At 34.6% G+C, this 19753-nt stretch overlaps 1 protein-coding gene across 1 annotated transcript in view; it reads left to right on the top strand.

Moving 5' to 3' along the window:
- The first annotated feature begins 2774 nt into the window (after positions 1 to 2774).
- Positions 2775 to 19753, top strand: part of nav2b (neuron navigator 2b) — a 91880-nt gene continuing 74901 nt past the window's right edge. Inside the window, exons 1-2 of the mRNA XM_058766618.1 lie at positions 2775 to 2903; positions 3268 to 3737. Coding sequence (XP_058622601.1) covers positions 3630 to 3737 — 108 coding nt within the window. The 5' untranslated portion in view covers positions 2775 to 2903; positions 3268 to 3629. The remainder of the gene's footprint in view (positions 2904 to 3267; positions 3738 to 19753) is intronic.

Below are 19753 nucleotides of genomic sequence, written 5' to 3'. Positions count from 1 at the left end.
GTGAGAGAGAGTGACAGTGTGTCTCGGTAAAAAGCTTATTTAGACCTCAACCTCGTTCCCACCCTTTCTGTCATCTCAGGACCTCTGTCTCTCTCAATCTCCGATTCAATTAATTCTTCTGTCGTCAATCACTGATGTTGCCAGAGCAGGTTTATCAAAGGTTACAGTTCTTCCACAAAGGACAGACGTACTTACTATTTGCCAAAATTAAAGAATTGAATTCTATCAAACACTATCAGTGCTTTCCATGACGTGTCACACATGTAAATACCTCCAGACCGCATGCGTTTAGGACCACCGAGAACCTTCATGAATTTTAATGCCTCACTTCTAATATGTGTTTCAAGTGGGGAGCTTGCGAAGCAGTAGAGATTGCTGCAATGATATGCATCTTTTTGTGTCATAAATTTCCGGGCGCTGCTGACAACTGTCGGGTTATTATGTGCTCACGTTGGCAAAGCAGCGAATGAACTGCCTCGTCGCGACTCACTGACAGCGCAGATAGGAGCTTTGTTTGAGGAATTATGGTATTCAATTTCACATCAGTGACAAACTCTCTTGCTGTGTCATAAAAACAACGATAACGGGACAGACCTCCGCGGCCGTAGTTCAAAATGGCCTGATGAATTTGGATGGAATGAGACAAAGCAAAGGATGCTTTTGTGTTCCGCCTTCGAAATAAGAATATAGTTTGGTGGCGGTCAAACAGAGATAACAAGCGATAACAAATCATAGCCTCTGTTCCTTATTATACAACAATTCTGGTTTTCCAATCTGATTGACGTTCTAAAAGTAGCCTGCATTTAAATATATATGTTCAAACATTACTTTTCCTATACTGTATGTTTGCATGTTTCATAAAGACCGACTTTAGCTTTCTGCAGGTTGCATTCGATGATTCATTCAGTTGCTCAAACGATTCTTTCAAAACACTGATTCACTCAAGAACAAAACAAATGACTGTCTTTATGAGTAGGTAAATTCACTCAAATGAGTACCTTAAATTACTTTTTGTAATCTTATTAGCATTTGATATAATGATCTATTTTCATTATTATAAATATCATTTACTGTATATCATTCATACAGTCATGGCCAAAAATATCGGCACCCTTGGTAAATATGATCAAAGAAGGCTGTGAAAATTAATTTGCATTGTTAATCCTTTTGATCTTTTATTTTAAAAATTCACAAAAAATCTAACCTTTCATTGGATAATAAGAATTTAAAATGGGGGATATCATTATGAAATAAATGTTTTTCTCTAATACACATTGGCCACAATTAATGGCACCCTTTTATTCAATACTTTTTGAAACCTCCGTTTGCCAGTTTAACAGCTCTAAATTTTCTCCTATAATGCCTGATGAGGTTAGAGAACACCTGACAAGAGATCAGAGACCATTCCTTCATCCAGAATCACTCCAGACCCTTTAGATTCCCAGCCATAGTAATGGCAATCACATGACAATGAGTAAATGCTAACAGAATTTTCATTATTGGCTGATCTATGCCTTTAAGGTTTCAAAATTCACAACCCCATTAATCATAAAATCCCGTAGGCCTAAAAGTAAGGACAAATATGTGAATATTTATTACATGGGATTTCAGGCCATCTGATCACACAGTCAGACTAATTCTGTAGAATTCAGGCGGATTTGAATAGAGGAGTTCTGTTCAAGATCACAGATGATGGATCTTCAGAAAGCCACAAGTAAACATGACACCTCCTCTCTGTCTTCTTGCTGTAATCCACAAATTAAACCCTTAATCAGAGTGAGGATGACCCAAATCCAATTAACAGCCCTGAAAGCGGCTGTTGCTGAGCTTAATTAAAAATAAAGTTTATTCGGATCTCACTGTCTAATTAATGCCCTCTGAATGAGATCACTGTGTGTCATATTAAAGGATCTTTATTAAAGAGATTTGTGTCCATATAGTAATTCTTTTTTTTTTTTTTGTAATGGAAAAAAGGTATTGCTTTGCTCCATCCTCACATTTAAAATGTAAAGAGTCAGCTGTTTTAAATGAGTGTGTGTGAGTGTTTTCTTGTTTTCTCTAATGTATAGGCGTTTTACTCTATTATATTATAATGTCAGTTATATAGCTCTCTGGCGCCTCTTGCTGTTATATCATGAACACAACACAATTCATGACAATTTATGGATTTATTCATTTCATTCTTCCGAAATAGCCTATTCTTTTCAATAATTCTACATTCTAATGTCTAAATTATATAATACAGTTATATTTTAACTAACCGACAGGGTAGAAACCATGTTTTTAAGACATGGGCAGGCTGTTTGTCATTTTAGGTATTAACATGCGTTTTAATTTTTTTGTTTGTTTGTTTGTTTTTTTGTGGTTTTATATTTGTGTACGTTATCTTCTTGTATCTTTATGTGTTACCGTTTCATTTTTTGCAGAGTTTTCTTGCACAATTGTTTTAATGTTAAAAATATTGCTGAACAGCCATTGTTACACTGGCTGAGACTTTTGGGGCATGTTGTCACCAAAAAAAAAAAAAAAAAATAGTAAAAAAAAAATGTTCTATATATTTCTTAGTCATACGAAACCTGCCCTGACAAATATCCACTGGAATAAAAAGTTTGAAGTAAATCCATCCCCAATCTCCTTTATAATGAAAGTGTGCGTCCGTGGGTCGATCTGGATTGGCTCCTCTAGATGGCGTACAAATTCTTCACCAATAAAGTTCCCATGGTAACAATAAACGCTTCTGAAAGAGCTCATAATATGCTCCTGGTTTTGGGGGTGTTCTGTCGGTCTGCTCATGACGTCATAGACAACGCCGTTACTTTCCCAGCCGGCTCCGCGTGCAAAATCCGAAAGAAGAGTTGCACCGGTTTTGTAAACCAAATGGAAGTGGGATAAAACGTACCACGGTAATTTATTTTCTACTTCTACTAGTTTTCTGCTATTAAATATTATTTTTGTTGTCTGCTGAGTTACGATATCGCAAGGGAATGCAAAATCTAAAACTGTCTAGACAGTGTTAGAAAGTGCAAGTCATTTAGTGCAACTGAATCAATGAATTTAATGCAAATGAACTGCATTCTGAACTGAACTCAATTCCAAATTCAGATGAGTGAAACTGAACTTCATAGGTTCAAAACTTATCTTGAACAGGGTTCAAAAGTTGTTGTTAAGATGTACAGACAGTGAACCAGTTTCTGACACTTGTACCTTAACTTTTCTCTCTTTTCCTCTCTCTCCAACACACACTTCTCAATCCATGCGTGACTCTAGGTGGCAGAGAATCTCCAACATGACAGCTCTATGAAACGTGACATTAGATGCTCACTCGTGCATCACTGGTATAAAAAAAAAAAAGGACTTTCTAGGACTGAGACACCCTCAGCAAGTTACATTACTCTTCACTTGGGATCATGAACCAAAGATCTGTGTTTGCTGATCCTTCAACTATGGTTGTGCTGGACCGATCCACTGAGCAGCCGAGAAGCCAAAATGAAGGTTAGCAGTCGTTTGATTGTAGCTTTAATGACCAAATTTAATGTCTGATCAGGAGGATCAAGGAATATCTTGATCGAGGAATATCCCGCACGTTTCGGAGTGTAAATTTGTTTGGGTGCCCTGGGGTTTCCGATATAATGGAGGTAGGTTCAGAGACATGCCAGCACCTCTGTCCTCATCACCAGCAACAGCAGCTTCAGCAGAAGAGGAAGACTGTCACCCATGCTCTCGAAGACCAGAAAAAAGTAAGTTTGGAATATTTATTTCAAATCCATGGCTATTTTACGTATTTGTTGCAAAAACATCTCTAATGTTTGGAAAAGTGCAAGGTTATATCGGACCAAACTCTGTTTTTATTCACACTTTTGTCTCATTCAAGAAGGCTTGAAGAACTTTTAAAATTAAGACATTTAGTTCACCCAAAAAATTCTGTCTTGTATTCTGTCTTAATTTACTCGTTCCAACCCCATATGAATTTTTTTCTTCAGTGGAACACAAAAGAAGGTATTCTGAAGAATGTTTTTGCTTATGTAATAAAGTAAATGGGGTCTGAAACACATTTTTCAAAACATCTTCTTTTGTGTTCCATAAGAAAACAAGTAATACAGGTTTGGAACGACATGAGGGTTAATAAACAATAGCAGAATTGTCATTTTTGATAGATAAAATACACACCTAAAATTCTGTTTTTCCACATGCATGGCAATTTCCGAGCATTTATTCATGGAATATTCCGAGATGGATGTGTTTAGAATTAAAGCTGATGTTCAAGCAGCATGTCATCCATATGGTCTTCATCTTAAGATGGTGGAGTGTTTCTATTGATGCTGGTACCCCAGATGCCCATATTCGAACAGCTGCGGCAACATCCATGCTAGCAAGCTTTGAAGAAGCCACATTCCATGTTAACTGTCAAATCCATTAGTTAATTTGCTATGATAAGTGAGGGTGATTATGTCTAATGATTTGCTGGGTGTTAGACAGACCTAGAGGCCCTTGTAGGAACTTAAACATCATAAAGAATCAGCCTCAAATCCCTCCTGATGTATGCCAGGCTAATTGTCTGGATGAACTAGGCTTATGATTAGCCAAAGCATGATGATAGTTTATGTGTTAACTTAAAAATGGCACAAAAATATTTTAGATTGAGTTGTTTCTGTGGTTTTCCTAAAAGTTACATGCATATCATGGCCTCAAAAAGTGTGGATACATAAAATGTTTGAATGTAATTGATTTAGATGCTTTAATTGTACTCTTCTTAATTATTATTTCTTAATTAAGTATAGTTTTCCAGGTAAAATGTATTTTATTATAAATCTAAATACAAATGATATATATATACAGTATACAAAACTGATTAAAATATTAATAATTAGGCATTCAAATAATAATAATTAGTGAATACATTTTTGTAAGTGAATTTTAATTCATAAATGTAAAATTTGCTCATTATACTAGAGCTGTAGTCATGCATTTTTATGTACTTATGAATAAAGTAATATCACATCATTGGTTAAAAAAGACCTCAAAAGTGATATTTTATATCTAATAAATATTTTAATATCTAATGATATACTAATATTATGCCTGGCCTACATGTTATAATACTTTTTAGGGCCACTTCATACTGACATGTTCTTGTTCCTTGTAAAATGTTTCTATGAAATATCGAACATCAGTTTTTTCCCCCTCCAATGAAGAAGGAGTGTTTGCTCAGTTCACCTGCAGTGCAGCTGCACATTCATTATGATTATAAGGGAGTCACAGCTTGACAGTTCAACAAAGAACAGGTTGTTCTCACCAACCCTTGGCATACCCCATTTCTCTGAATTAAGACGAGATGTTGATTTTATTTATGCAGGTCTTCTCCAGAAACCGTTTGTCGATGTGTGTGTGTGGTTTTCCAGCAAAATTTCCACTGAGGTCTGCAACATAAATCCAGATTAAAATGTCGAAGCCCGTCTGATCACCCCCCTCTGAATGCTTTTCTTTCACGACCGAGTTGAGCTCGGCCTGTGGACTTCTGTGTTAATTCACTGTTAGCCCTGTCATCACCATTAACTGGTTCCACTGACACGGAATCTAATCACTTTATAGGGGCCGTGAGGAATGGGGAATTGTCCAGAGTCCTCCTTCTCAATGAAGACGAGCTTGCCAGTAGACATTAGGCTCTACCGGCCTGACTTTTCGCTAAACTTTGCAGTGAGTGTGAGCTGTGTGAGCTTTGCATGTGAGCTGTTCTGATTTAGCTTTATATTCCAGGCACTCGCCCAACCAGGTTCCACTGGGCTGAAGATCAACGTTTTGAAGTTTGTGGTTTGCTTTCAAGTCTTTTGAGTTTTTCAGTTGTTGGTTCACCTGTGTTTAGAAACAGTGAGTATGGTCCAGTGTATGTGTTCATATTCAATTCTGACACATTTCAACTATTAATCATTGGCAACAACAAACCAGTGCAGCTTACTGAAGGTTGAACATTTTCTAAATGACCTTGTTGAACCAACAGTTGCATCGAGCCACTGTCTGAATAGTTACACAGATTGAAATTTTACAAATAATTAGCTTTATTGTTTTTGAAGGGTGTTTGATGGAAAAAACATAATTACAGCACAACCTGTAAATTATTATTTATACGACAATTCGCCAGTAGATGGCGAGAAGTTACTGTCTTCATTCATTCATTCATTCTTTCAACTGATTCCTTCAAAAACACTGATTCATTCAAGATCAAAACAAATGGGTGAGTCATTGAATCATTTAGTCAACTGATTCGTTCAATAGCATTCAGGAACGAACCATGGAACTGTTTTTACGAGCGAGTGTTTATATCGTTCACTCGAATCGTTCGGATTTGATTAATTGAGCAAAGAAACTGGCTATATTGTGCCAATAATGTAAGTAACTTGAATCAAATATTAAATCATATTAAATCAACATCCCTGTTGTCATTTTAGATTCGATTATCAACGTGCCATTTAAGTTATATGTTTTGGGTTAAGTTGCGTTTTGTAAAAAACAACATAGCAATGCAAAGATGAATTTACTATTCAATCTTTAAATGTTGAGAGGGTTCCTTTGTCAAGATTTATGGTTCTGTCTTGAAGAGATGGTTCTTTCTCGTAATTCAAGTTGCATTGGAAGATTAGCAGCATTAAATAGCCTGTATTAAGTGTATTTCTTGTTGCTAACTTTACGGCGTATGTAAAGGGAATTAATTATCACTCCCAAATGAGACCAGTCAAATTAATCTGTGATATTGAGATAAATATGCATGTTAGCCCAAGGTGATTCAAACTAATGAGATGCTAAGCTAATATCAGTTTATACAGTAATATTTCACAGTAAACATTTGTTTTCCAGCACAATCAAGTTTGTGCCTACCCTGTTGGCGCCGATAGCTTTGTGGGCGGTGCCGACATACAGCGCCACTGCTCTATGGTCATCCCGAGTTCGAATCCAGCTTGAGGACCTTTCCTGATCCCACCTCCACTCTCTCTCTCTCTTAATTCAGAGAAATGGGGTATGCCAAGGGTTGGTGAGAACAACCTGTTCTTTGTCTAAACTGTCCTATCATCATAATGTCAAAAACGAAAAAAAAAAAAAAAAACTGTAAGTTTGTGCCTAACCCTTTTGTGCTTCGTAATTATAGCACACGAGAGCGTTTATGTTCTGTACTTTTTATTGATAAACTGTTGCATATGAAGTCAGTTGGATACATTGCAAAAAGACGATATACTTACAATGTAGTTTCAGAGTAAGTATTGTTATTTGACTCCTATGTTCTTTGACCTTTGACATACAATAACCATGAAAATAATTTACTCAGGTGTTGTTAAATAAGTACATTTTAACGACAAGGAACAAATTTCTTGGAACCTGCAGTCAAATCTGACAGCTCCTCAGTTCCCATGGCCTCATGGGATAGAAAAAAAAAACTATGGAATAGTTTTAAAACAAACAAAATGAATTTTAATGTCACAGTTTTGCTTATCAGGTGAATTTATCTTGGTTTAATTTTTTTTTTTTAAGTATAATAAACGTCTTTGCATTGTAAACAGACATGTCTGTCCTAAATGCATAATTCATTAATGGCATGAATTGGTAGCAGAGTTAAAATGGCTCTGCCACCAGGACACCATTCGATGGTGAAGTCCCAACTCTTGCTGTGTCACACCACATCTCCACAAATCAAAGAGATGGGCATCCTTTGCCCTTTCAATTTAAATGTGGACGCCTCGGAAAGGCTGAGGGTGTGTAATTTTTTGCTTTTTTCACATTCTTTTTTCAAAAGAAGCTCCCAGTATTGTCCCACTGTCAAGGCTTGAGGCGCGCTGGTGTTTGCTAAGAGCTGGGACTTGGTCTCCAGGGTCATGTGCTGCCTTTCATTATACGATGCTACATTCATCACTGATGTTTAGCACAATAGAAGGACGGTGAACAGTTTTGCTCAGATTTGAACCTAAACAACAGACGTTTAGTATAATTTCTATTTGTTTCGTTATAAAATGGTGTTTTAAATTGATGAAATTAATGGGACAGTTAACCCAAAATTTTTATTCTGTAATCATTTTGTTTCAGAGCTGTATGACTTTGGAAACAAAAGAAAGCAGTTGCCTTATCCATGTATTTACAATTTAATAGAGATAGTGGAGCTTCAAATGCTTAAAAAAGGAGAAAAGTGGCCATTTTAATTTTTGGCTGAACTGTTTCTTTAAATATTTATGGTTGAATATCGTTCTCTCTTGCTGTGCCATTGGATAACACTCTGTAGGACACTTTTGTGACTTCTCTATTTACCTCTTGTAATGCTAATTCACAATTTTTTTTCTTCTCTAGTATAATCAGCTGTGGTTTGGGTTAAGTTAGGTGAGTGACTAGCCAAACTTGCATAAATATGTGAATCTTTTCTTTTTCTTTTTTCTTTTTCTTTTTTTAAATCTCAGCAATGTTTGATTTCAAATTAAATTTTATTAAGGGAATAGTTCACCCAAAAATCCCTCATAGGCCATCCAAGAAGTAGATGAGTTTGTTTATTCACTGGAACAGATTTGGAGGAATTTTGTATTATATCACTTGCTCACCAAAGGATCCTCTGCAGTGAATGGGTGCCGTCAGAATGAGAGTCCAAACAGCTGATAAATACTTTACAATGATCCACAAATAATCCACACGACTCCAGGCCATCAATGAATGTTTTGTGAAGTGAAAAGCGGCATGTTTGTAAGAAAAAAAATCATCATAAAGGAGTTTTAACCTTAAACCATCACTTCTGGCCAAAAAAACAAAACAAAAACATGATAAGCTTTCTCCATTTAAAAACTCCATTCCTTGTTATCTTACATTAAAATCCATCTTTGTTTAGAAGAATATTTCTCTCCTGATTCAGACAAGTTTAACTTTTCCAATGGAGAAAGCAATATTATGGTGTTGTACAGTAAATTGGTGTGTAGATTTTCAGGAAGTTTTCATTTTTGGGTGATTTTCCTTTAATTGTGTTCTTAGCAATGTAATGTATAATTTGGAATTTTAACAAAGATGGATGCTATGCTTATCAGTGCATCGTTGCACCTTCACACAAAATATTTTTTTTCCATTATCATTTTTATGATAGGCATGTTATGTCTGTGTGGAATCCATTGGAATTTAAGAGTCGTAAACATTTTATGATAAGGAAATTCCAAGTCATTCTTAGCAGATACTGTTCCCCTGTCTTTTTCCGTTCTGTTTCTTAATGTCCTTCCTTTGAGCTGGAAGCTCAGTGGCACAGTGCACTGTAAATGGCCCCAGTGATGTGATGGGAGATGACTGATAGACTTAGCTGAGTTTCCTTTCCTTTTAACTCTGCCTTTGGCTTTACTATTGTTTCTCAGCCTGATTTGTTTCTTTTTTTCTTTTTTAAATGTGGTACAGAAGCACACTGGATATGTATACAAATATAGGGTGAATTCATCTTTGACAGGGCTTCATTGAAGGCATGAGAAGTGTTTGGGTGCTGTATTTTAACCCTCTTTCATCTGTTCCTCCTCCATTTTTCCTTGTGGAGAAACGAGAATGTGGCTTTTTAATAAGTAAGTGACTGGGACTGGGTGTGAAGAGAACCTCACGGCACTGGTGCGTTTTCAAAGGGCAAACCTCCCCCCATCCATGGCTTTGCTTCTCTAAATAATAGATGAAGTCTCAGAAATGCCTCACAATCAGAGTAAGGGGCTTCTGAACACAAGCCTCTCAAAGACCCCCAGATGGAATTCAATTGAATAGTTTCACAATGAGTGGGTAGTTCACTTACATCAGTGTGTTTAGTGTGAGCCTGTTTGATTACTGTGTATGTTTATTTGAGACACTTGTTTTTAATCACATTTTTGTATTTACACCCTTGAATTTTCAGTGAAGCGAAGTGCTTGCGTTCCAGATCCAAAGTATATTCCCCTTGCATAAGTGACATACTGATGTCATATTGTGAGTCTTCCAGTCTCATATGGTATCTGAAGACTGTTTTTATAAATATTTCAACAACAGCATGTAATGCATGTTGCTTCACTTGTTGTAATGGAGTCAGTCTAACAGAAGGTGGCAGCACTGCTGCAAATTGCAAAGAAACTTGCTGCTGAGCTAATGATTATTCTCTGTGACTGATTTTAAATTTGACTCTATTACTGTCTGTACACACACACACACACACACACACACACATATATATATATATTAATTAATACTTAAATATTAAATATTCAAAAATATGATGTGTGCAAACTTAAAATTGCAACCTGTATTTTAAAATGGTCCAGAAATATCCCATAGATGAAGAAGGAGCCCAGCTAGCTATATTTATTTATTTATTCCTTAAATTTTTCATTTTTATTTATATTCAGCAAGAAGTAAAAGACAGTAAATGGTATTTTAATTTGTACATTGCAAAACTAACGAGAAAATGTTCAAAATTAAATGAAAAGGGAAAAGTAAGTAAATACAAATAATTAAATTAAAAATAAATTATGTATGTATTTACGTTTTTTCTTTTTTTTTTTTTTTTTTGAAAATGTACTTGTTAGTTTTGAAGTCTAAAAATTGAAATACTGTCTTTTACTTTTATCTTGCTGAATATTCTGGAATCGTTGCCACATTTAACTCACAAAAAGGTTGTAAATGTTCTTTCTAAAGTAGTTCCTGACTTCATTTGTCCCAGTGGTTGCATGTAGGCTGGTATATTCTGGTTTATTTTGCCATGAGCTAAGAAATTTCTGGGCATGAGTGACATCACACATAGGTTGACGTGTTTTTGGGTTTTTGTGTGTTTCCTGTAATTAGCATTAAGTTGGACTGCGGAGTCTAGAAACGGGGGTGTGTTTAACCAAATATCAAAGCCATGAGGATTTGGCAGTGAAGGAGTCTACAATTGAACAGCCCCAAAAATGACATTAATCGGATGGTTTGTTTTTATTTCTATCTGGCGCTGTCGCCAATTGATTTAACATGTGTTCTTCCTTTCCTCTAATTCAAACCTTTTCAAACCCCCTAATTGAGACAATTTGGAGAGGTTTTTAGAGGCATATTAATTTCTAGAAGTTTCTGAGAAGCTTCAAGCTTTTAGCATTGTTGCTCCATGTATACAACGTCTCACTGCAGTTCACTTGTGTCGTAGCTCTCCGATGGGACGGAGAGGAACACAATCTCTGGTCGCTCACAGGCCTCTTGTCTTATCTCTTTATCGGAGGCATTGTTCCGTGTGTGTTCCCGTTTCACACGTTTGCTTCCTCCAGGCCATTGTGTCTCGCGTGCCACTGTGATTCTTTTCTCTATCTCTTTCTATTTATACCTCCTCTCTGTTCAAGCAGCCCTGCCGATGGCTTTGACCTCCTAGCCTAGGAAGGAAGATCATTCAGCATGTGTAGAAGTGCTGTAAACCGTAAAGACTGATTTGAGTTGAGTTCTGTCTCTCAGTTTTTTTTTTTTTTTTTTAAATGGCACAGTGTAAGTGTATGAATGAGTACTTCTGGGTTGAATTTGATTAGAATATGCAGTTGAGCTCTAAGATATATTTGCTACTACCTGTTTTAATTTTTCTATTTTTATTAATAATTTAGAAATCTATTTATTTTATTAAATGCTATTATTATTTATTATTGTTATTTTATTTTTGCATTTGAATAAATGTAATTTATTTTAATAATTAATTTAAAATGTATTTTAATACTTATTTGGCTATAATTTGATTTATACATTTATAAAATGTATTTAAAAATGTATCCTGATGTTTTTCAACTTGGTGGTTTGTTCATTAGAGACAGCCTGATAATAATAATAATAATAATAATAATAATAATAATAATATTTAGAATTAAAAATAATGATAATGTTGTGATAATGTTTAATAATAATAAATATATTTCTAATTCTAGCAATATTAATAACAATAATAATAATGATAAATTATTTGATTATTTAAATTATTTAATAATAATCAGATATTTCTAACTGTTTAATAACAATTTATTTATTTTCAATAGAATTTATTTAATTTATTTAATTTTTTAAATAGAAATGAATAGTTCTTAACAATTTATAAAATTTGTATCATTTAATACTACTACTACTACTAATAATAATATACAATAATAAGAAATGTTTTTGTTTCTAATTAAAAATAACAATATTATTTAAATATTATGTTTTTAATAATTTACTACTAATAATCATTTATTTACATTTAATAAATAGTTGTTTAATAATAATTAATAGTTTAATACCAATTGTTTATAGTAATGATAATAATGAATAATATCATAATGAATGTTGTTGATTTCTAGTGTTTGTGAGTCCCAGTGTTTTCATGGTTTCAGCCTCCAGCTGCTAGCGTAGCTCGGTGTACATGCTAACAGACTGATAAGCATTAGGCTAAGATGCTAATCTTGTGTGATATGTCACTAAAGCCCTGAGCTGGAGATGTGTGGTTGTGGTAAGAGGATTCAGAAGCAGCTGGTGTTTGGTGTGACCTTCTATATTTGATTCTGAGCGAGACAAGTTGGGAAACACCTTGTTACAGCTGAGAATCCTCCTCTGTTCTGTTTCACAGTCTTCATATGAACTGTTTTGTGGAAATTAACATTTACGAATTACGAATAGTCAAATCGTTTTGGGAGAGGCTCTTGCAGAATAAGAACCTAAAGTTTAAAGTGATAGTTCACAAAAAAAAAAAAACTCACCCTCATTTGGAATACTTCTTCAAAGGGTTTTTATTGCTTAAAGTCTATTTTCATAACATTAGAAGTATGTATCACCAGTGTTGACATTTGACATGAATGGCAGCGTGTTTAGCCGTGATCCCTCAGAAGGTGTGATCTGACCCTGAGCCCAGCGTCTAAGCCAGTAACAAGATTGTTTGCTGACTGGGCATGCAAACTGTAATCTAATCATTGGCTTGGAAAAGTGGCATAAACTGCAGTGCCAAGACTCCGTCTGCTGCTTCTCACTGAGCTTGTGAAAGGAAATGCATGGGGTGGAATAGACCTCCATGATGACCCTGAGTTTACTAGGTCAAACTCCATTTAATCCTATTTTGCTGGTGATCACTACACTGGGCAGGTCTTTAAAGTTCCTCATTAAAGTTATTTGTTTTTATTTACTTTTAAGTGTTGTTTTTAGTTTAGTTTTTGTTGATGTTGTTTTTAGTTTTGGGACGGGTAGGGTGTGAGTACCTTTGATCCTTACCCATTATTCAGAATAACTTTCATCTTCATGAATTTTTTTTTTTAAATACATTAATAATTTAACATGGCTGACAACAGTGATTTTAGTGCCAACTGCCTTTAAAATATCTCATTTATTTATTTATTTACTTACTGTATTTTTTTTAAATAACATTTTCCAAGAAATACAATCTATGGCACTTTCAAGAACATTACCATTCAAAACAAAAGTCTGGAGTATGCTCACCAGGGCTGCATTTTTTTTTTTTGGCTAAAAGTACAGTAAAATAGTAAAATTATGAAATATTATTACAATTTAAAATAACTATTTTCCCTTTTAGTATATATTAAAATGTAATTTATTCCTTGTGATGCAAAGCTGAATTTTCAGCATCATTATTCCTTCAAAAATCATTTTAATGACTTCAGAAATCATTCTAATATGCTGATTTGCTGCTCAAGTAACACTTTCTTATCAGTGTTGAAAACAACTGAGATGCTTAACATTTTTATGGAAACCATGATACTTTTTCCGGCATACTCTTAAAATAGAAAGTTCACAAGAATAGTGTTTCTTTGAAATATAACAATGTAAATGTTTTTCTTAAAATCACTTTTAATGAATTTAATGTGCCCTTGCTGAATAAATGTACAATATTAATTTCTTTAACAAAAGTTGTTACTGACCCCAAACCTGTGAATGGTAGTGCATGTTATTTTTATGAATTTATAAAATAACATTGTATTATTATTATTGCTGTCAAACGATTAATCACGATTAATCGCATCCAAAATGAAAGTTTTGTTTACATAATATATGTGTGTGTACTGTGTATATTTATTATGTATATATAAATACACACATGCATTTATATATATATATATATATATATATATATATATATATATATATATATATATATATATATATATATATGTACTGTATATATTTAAGAAAACTTTTATATTTATATATTAAATATATTTTATATAATATAAATTATATGAATATAAATATAATATATTCATGTAAATACATGTAAATATTTTCTAAATGTATACTGCATGAGTATGTATATATATATATATATATATATATATATATATACATACATAATAAATATACACAGTATTACACACACATTTATTATGTAAACAAAACTTTTATTTTGTATGCGATTAATCACGATTAATCGTTTGACAGCACTAATTATTATGGTACATTATTTTGAGTTCATAACAATTGTGTGCGGTTGCTAAATTATTATTATGGTCCCCTGTGAATTGGCAAGCATGACAAAATGTGTAACTATTTAAAAAAAATGCAGGGGTTAAAGTTCTCCGGCACTGTGTGTGCAGCGTTTGGCTGCGGAAAAAAAAATCCTACATTTAAAAAAAAAAAAGTTGATATCACTGTCGACAGTGTCGAGTCCATGAGTTCGCCTACCAATGGTATGAGAGGAGTACAGCTTTCACTCTCAACCAAACTAACATTACTAGCCAATCAGAATTTTTTGCTCATAGACACGAGACGCACCGCGAGTAATAATAATAGTAGGCAGAGTCGCAGCCCTGATGAATGGAGAAGCGCGACAAAAAGCTGCGAGGCGCGATGGTCAAAGTCCATCTAGCGCATATTTACATGGAAAAACGAATTAAAAAGCAGCAGAGATTTGTGAACTGCTCAGAGTAATCATGTCATCTCCATAAGAACGATGATTGCCAGAACAAATTTACCGGGCTTTTTGAAAAGGTCCTGTTCACATATGATCTAATGGTAATTTACGAGTAAAGACTGTATGTGTGAAAGGGGCTAAACTCTTCCTCTGTATATGCTGTGAGAATTGCTTAAAGTTCATCTGGGAAAACAATGTGCATTATCTCACTAGATTTGTAACGTAAATCATAAACCTTTGCCAACACAGGAGAATACGTCAACCTATGTCTAAATGCCATGTTGTACATCGCGATTTCAAAATAAAAGTTTCTGCATGTGGCCAAATATTAAAACTTACTGGATTAAAACATCATTTAATCACGCTGTAAAGCGAAATGTCACCAGGCCGTTGGCGCCCTCTGCAGGTGTTTGTTATAATTGACTTAAGTTGGTTATGTTCATTCATATGTATAGGCATATTACATTATGTAGCCTATTTTAACTGTGTTGTTCAATAAAACTATGTAATTACTTGGTTTTGATATCTTATTTGAGCCAGTTATTATTGCCTCATTGTTAGTTTATATATAAATAATCATACTACAGCCTGGTTTTCACTTAGGTCTGTTTGTGTTAATAAAAATATCAGATTACTCAATTGTCAAAATAATCAGTAGATTACTTGATTACCAAAATAATCCTTAGTTACAGCCATAGATTAGTTAAAATATTTCAAAATAAAACTGTATTTTTACTTTTTGTAATTAAAAGACAAATATTTTGTCATTGAAAATTTCTTAAAAATAGCATTCAAATTGTCTCGTTCTAGTGAACCAATTATATGTATTTTGTCTCATCTCGTGATCTAAATATATTGTCACACCCCTAGTGTTGATAAGCGGTGATATAGCTCATAATTTTCCAAGTGTATGATATAGCTTTCATTCTTCAGGTCAACCATGAAAAAAAAAAATCAGTTTCAATAAGGAAAGCAATAACTTTGCCATAGTATCCTTTCAAATGTTTAAGTTGCAACAGTCATTGCATGCTTTGCATGTGCTGCCCCCTCCCCCTGCCCCCGGGAAAAAGTTCAGGCTCAGGATTTTTTTTTTGCTTTAACCCCTGAAAATGGCAATTATTATAATTTTCTTTAAAACAGCCAGAATAACTCACCGCACCTTCAAAACAATCCAAACAAGGTGTGTAGACCAAAAAGGTTTCCCAAAAGTAAATTACTTTGAAAAATTCCTCACACTTTCACATGCGATATCAAATGTACTGAAAAAAAAAAACAAGGCACCAAGTCAATCGTTTTTCCAATGCCAAGCTCACAAAAATCATCAAACTTTTTTTCCTACCAGATCGCACGTCTCTGAGTAGGTTTTTAAAGAGCAGTACAGAGCTTTTCTGTTGGCATCAGTCAGGCGCCGTGCTGATAGTGTATCGCTATCTGTGGGTCTGCATCCTGTCCACTGTCTATGTGCAGCTGACATTTGGCCTGCACTCTGTTTAATGGTGGACAGTGTTTCAGAATATGCCTGAATATACCGTATTGTGTTTATCACTAGTGGACAGCATTGAACGTATATAAAGCAAAAATGGTTAAGACTTAGATATTTTTTGTAGACAGTCTGTATACTATCAAGAATGGGAAAAAGAATGTGTGCATGAACGTGTACTCAAAGTGTTTAGTTTTAGATTTGAACGTGATTGTGTTTCGGTCAGCTGATAGTCCGAGTCAATCTCCTGTGACTGTCCACTGCAGAGATTTGCTGAAGTGGAGTGTCTGCTTCACATCCTGCACACACACACACGTTTGTCTGATACGATCCGTTGATGCCCTCTGGATCAAGCTGCTATCGTGGTGATATAACAGACTACTCTCAAGTTGATGTTGTTTTTTTTATTATTAAAAAAGCCCAAAATTGCTTATTATAAAGACAAAAGACGTTCAGTGGGTTCTGCACTCAGCAGCTTTATTGTCCATCCCAAAACCAGCATGTTGTTGACCTGTCCTAACAGTTTAAGGTAGCCATGATCTAAGACGTAAGCTGGCACACTCTGTCACACTCAACATATTGAGAGTGGTGTGGGCAGATGTACACTCACAACAAGTGGCCATATGGAATAAGCTGATCCTCTTGGGCTCTGTTTAAAGGCTAACTTTAGTGAAAGAGTTAATGAACTGGACAGTCTCCATCAGATGACCCCCTGTAGTGTGCACTGACTTTCTCTGGTCTTAGAGAGAAAATGGGCCTGTTTACACCTGGTTGCTTCATGCGTTTTCTCTGATTGTATTGCTATCCAATCGTGAAAAGGCAAATGCCCTCCGAAAAACCACATCGGGAGGTGGTCTGGGACGCATTCCAGATGAAACTGGACAAGTGTAAATGCATCTGGTTGTTGAAACCACATATGTAAATTTTACTCCTCCCAAACTGTTGTGTGAGAGCGTGTTATATATTTTTTCTAGATGCAGTCACATTTGTGAAATTTCAGCTCTATCTTTTGCAGACAGAAAAGGTTCCATCTTATAATGTCAATAGTGTATACAGCTCACACAGAAGTCACTTTCAAACCAATCAGTTTTCTTTTGCCCAGCATAGCAAATGTATGCTACCAATTTGAAAATGAGTTAAATTTGCTCGGGTATCTTTTGCCCTCATATAAAAGTTCTGATCATGCAGATACCTATTGAAATAACTCCTATGGTGGATAAGGTGTGAGATATTTGATTATAACCAGGCTCGTTAGGGTTTCTATTTCTGTTTTTTTTCTGTCAGTTTGTACTCTGAATTTAGCTAAGTTTTTGTAAATGTATTGTATTTGTTACAGTGTTCTGGAATTGGTTTTAGTGTTTAATTTCAGTGTTTATGCTGTTAAACGTCAGCATTACATTTCTGGTGCATACACTGTAAAAAGTGATAAGTTGACTTAACTTAAAAAAATTGAGGAAACCCGTTGCCTTAAAATTTTTAAGTAAGTGATAATTAAAAAAAATAAGTTAATGGAATTATCAAGTTCACTTAACTTTTTTTTTTTTTTTTAATTATTATGTACTTATATATAATTATAAATAATTTTAAGGCAACGGGTTTCCTCAATTTTTTAAGTTAAGTCAACTTTCACTTTTTACAGTGTAGTAGCATTTTAATTTTTAATAATAATGACAGAAAAAAATAAAACATTTACAATATATTATGTATCTATCAATAAAATTACATTTTTGGCCTATTCTATGAGGGTGAATTCAGGTTAATTGGGACATTTTTCATCAGTCATCTGAATGTTTTATGTTTTAGTTAATTTTGGAGTAATGGAAATGTAATTTATTTATTTATTTTTTCAATTTAATTTGTTTTGTCAGTTTACATTCTCAATCGTTCATTCAACAAGTAAAGTTTAAAATTGGGATTTGAACTGGCAACCTTTCAGTTACTGGCCTAGATCTATAATTATTATGTAAATGGGAAAACTCCTCATTTTCCAATTTCCATATTTAAAGAGCATTAAGGACCATCTTTAAAAATGAAATGTGGGTGAAATCGATTGGGCATGCACTTTTGGACATCTTCTGCTGTGGATGTTGGCATCCAAAAGCAGTATGCCTTCAAGAAATGTTTTTGTGGTTTCAATGATCAAATCCAGTTTAACAACATGGGTCTGTAAAATTGATGCCTTGCTGTGTGTTGTGGTTGCACATGTGTGTTTGTCGAAGCCTCAACCTAGCAACCTGCACCTACCACCCACCATTCCTGCGGTAGGTTTATTACAACATCCTCTGCTTGATTCTGAGTACTGTTTTAATGATCTGAAAGAGTCTAACATGCCAACACTATCTGTTTGATCAACCAATGGAAGACGAGGGGGGTTTGGTGACATTAATAATGCAGAAATCACAAACTTTGGTTCTTTTGTACCTGTTGAGGTGGACTTGAGATATCATCATTTTTTTGTTCCTCTGTTTATAAGAAAACATTGGGTAAGAGGTATCAGTTTGGCAGTAGTTAATATATCAGGTCCCTGTTGGACTGGCATCTCCATTTTTGCACATTCAACATAGTTTTGGAGTCAGTGGACAGTGGTTCTCAGAGGAAACAATGCATCAGTGCCAGGCTGGAGAGAGGCGGTGGGTTTCACTCGTCCCCGCAGGGATTATTGGGTTCAATCTGCAGACACTCAAAACTGCTGCCCCAACAGAATTTCATCCTCCCAAAGCCTCGGCTCGGCCTGCGTGAATAACCAAACACTCCCTCTCTCAGCATGCTGTTAGAAACACGACCGGGCATGGGAATTCAGCGACAGGGCGAACGAGACTTAACATTTCAATAATGGTAAAACCGCATACATCAGTTTAACTGCAAGTTAAATACTTAGACTTTGAGGCAGTTTGGGTCTTTTACTGATTTTAATAATGCTTAATAGATGTTTTTGGCAGTGGGTAAATTGCTTTGTTGAGATGACAACAAGAACAAACAGTTCTTCTTAACATTTTGCTTCAATTAATTCCACTTGTAGTTAGTAATGATTGTACAGACAGATTGTTAAATGGCATCAATTTGGGTTTCCTTAGAACAAAATTAGAACTCAAGAAAGCACTTGATTACATTTAAAAGTTTATATATATATATATATATATATATATATATATATATATATATATATATATATATATATGCTATATAAGGGCTGGGTAAAAATATCGATATCTCGATATTAATCGATTCTCATTTTACGGAACGATATCGATTCTTAAATCCCAAGAATCGATTATTCGAGCCTGTTTTCAGTTAATGGACGGAACATTTAAGGGCACCTCCCATCCAATTTACCGCAATAAGCATTGTGCGTTGGTACTTTTAATATGAAACAAAGTCTCAGATTTCAAATTATGTCCATTATATTGCAGTATTCAAACAATAAA

Source organism: Onychostoma macrolepis, chromosome 25 (genome assembly GCF_012432095.1).
Source record: "Onychostoma macrolepis isolate SWU-2019 chromosome 25, ASM1243209v1, whole genome shotgun sequence".
Lineage (NCBI taxonomy): Eukaryota > Metazoa > Chordata > Actinopteri > Cypriniformes > Cyprinidae > Onychostoma > Onychostoma macrolepis.
The sequence above is the reverse complement of the archived record's forward strand: the minus strand, read 5'-3'. Positions and strand labels throughout refer to the sequence as shown.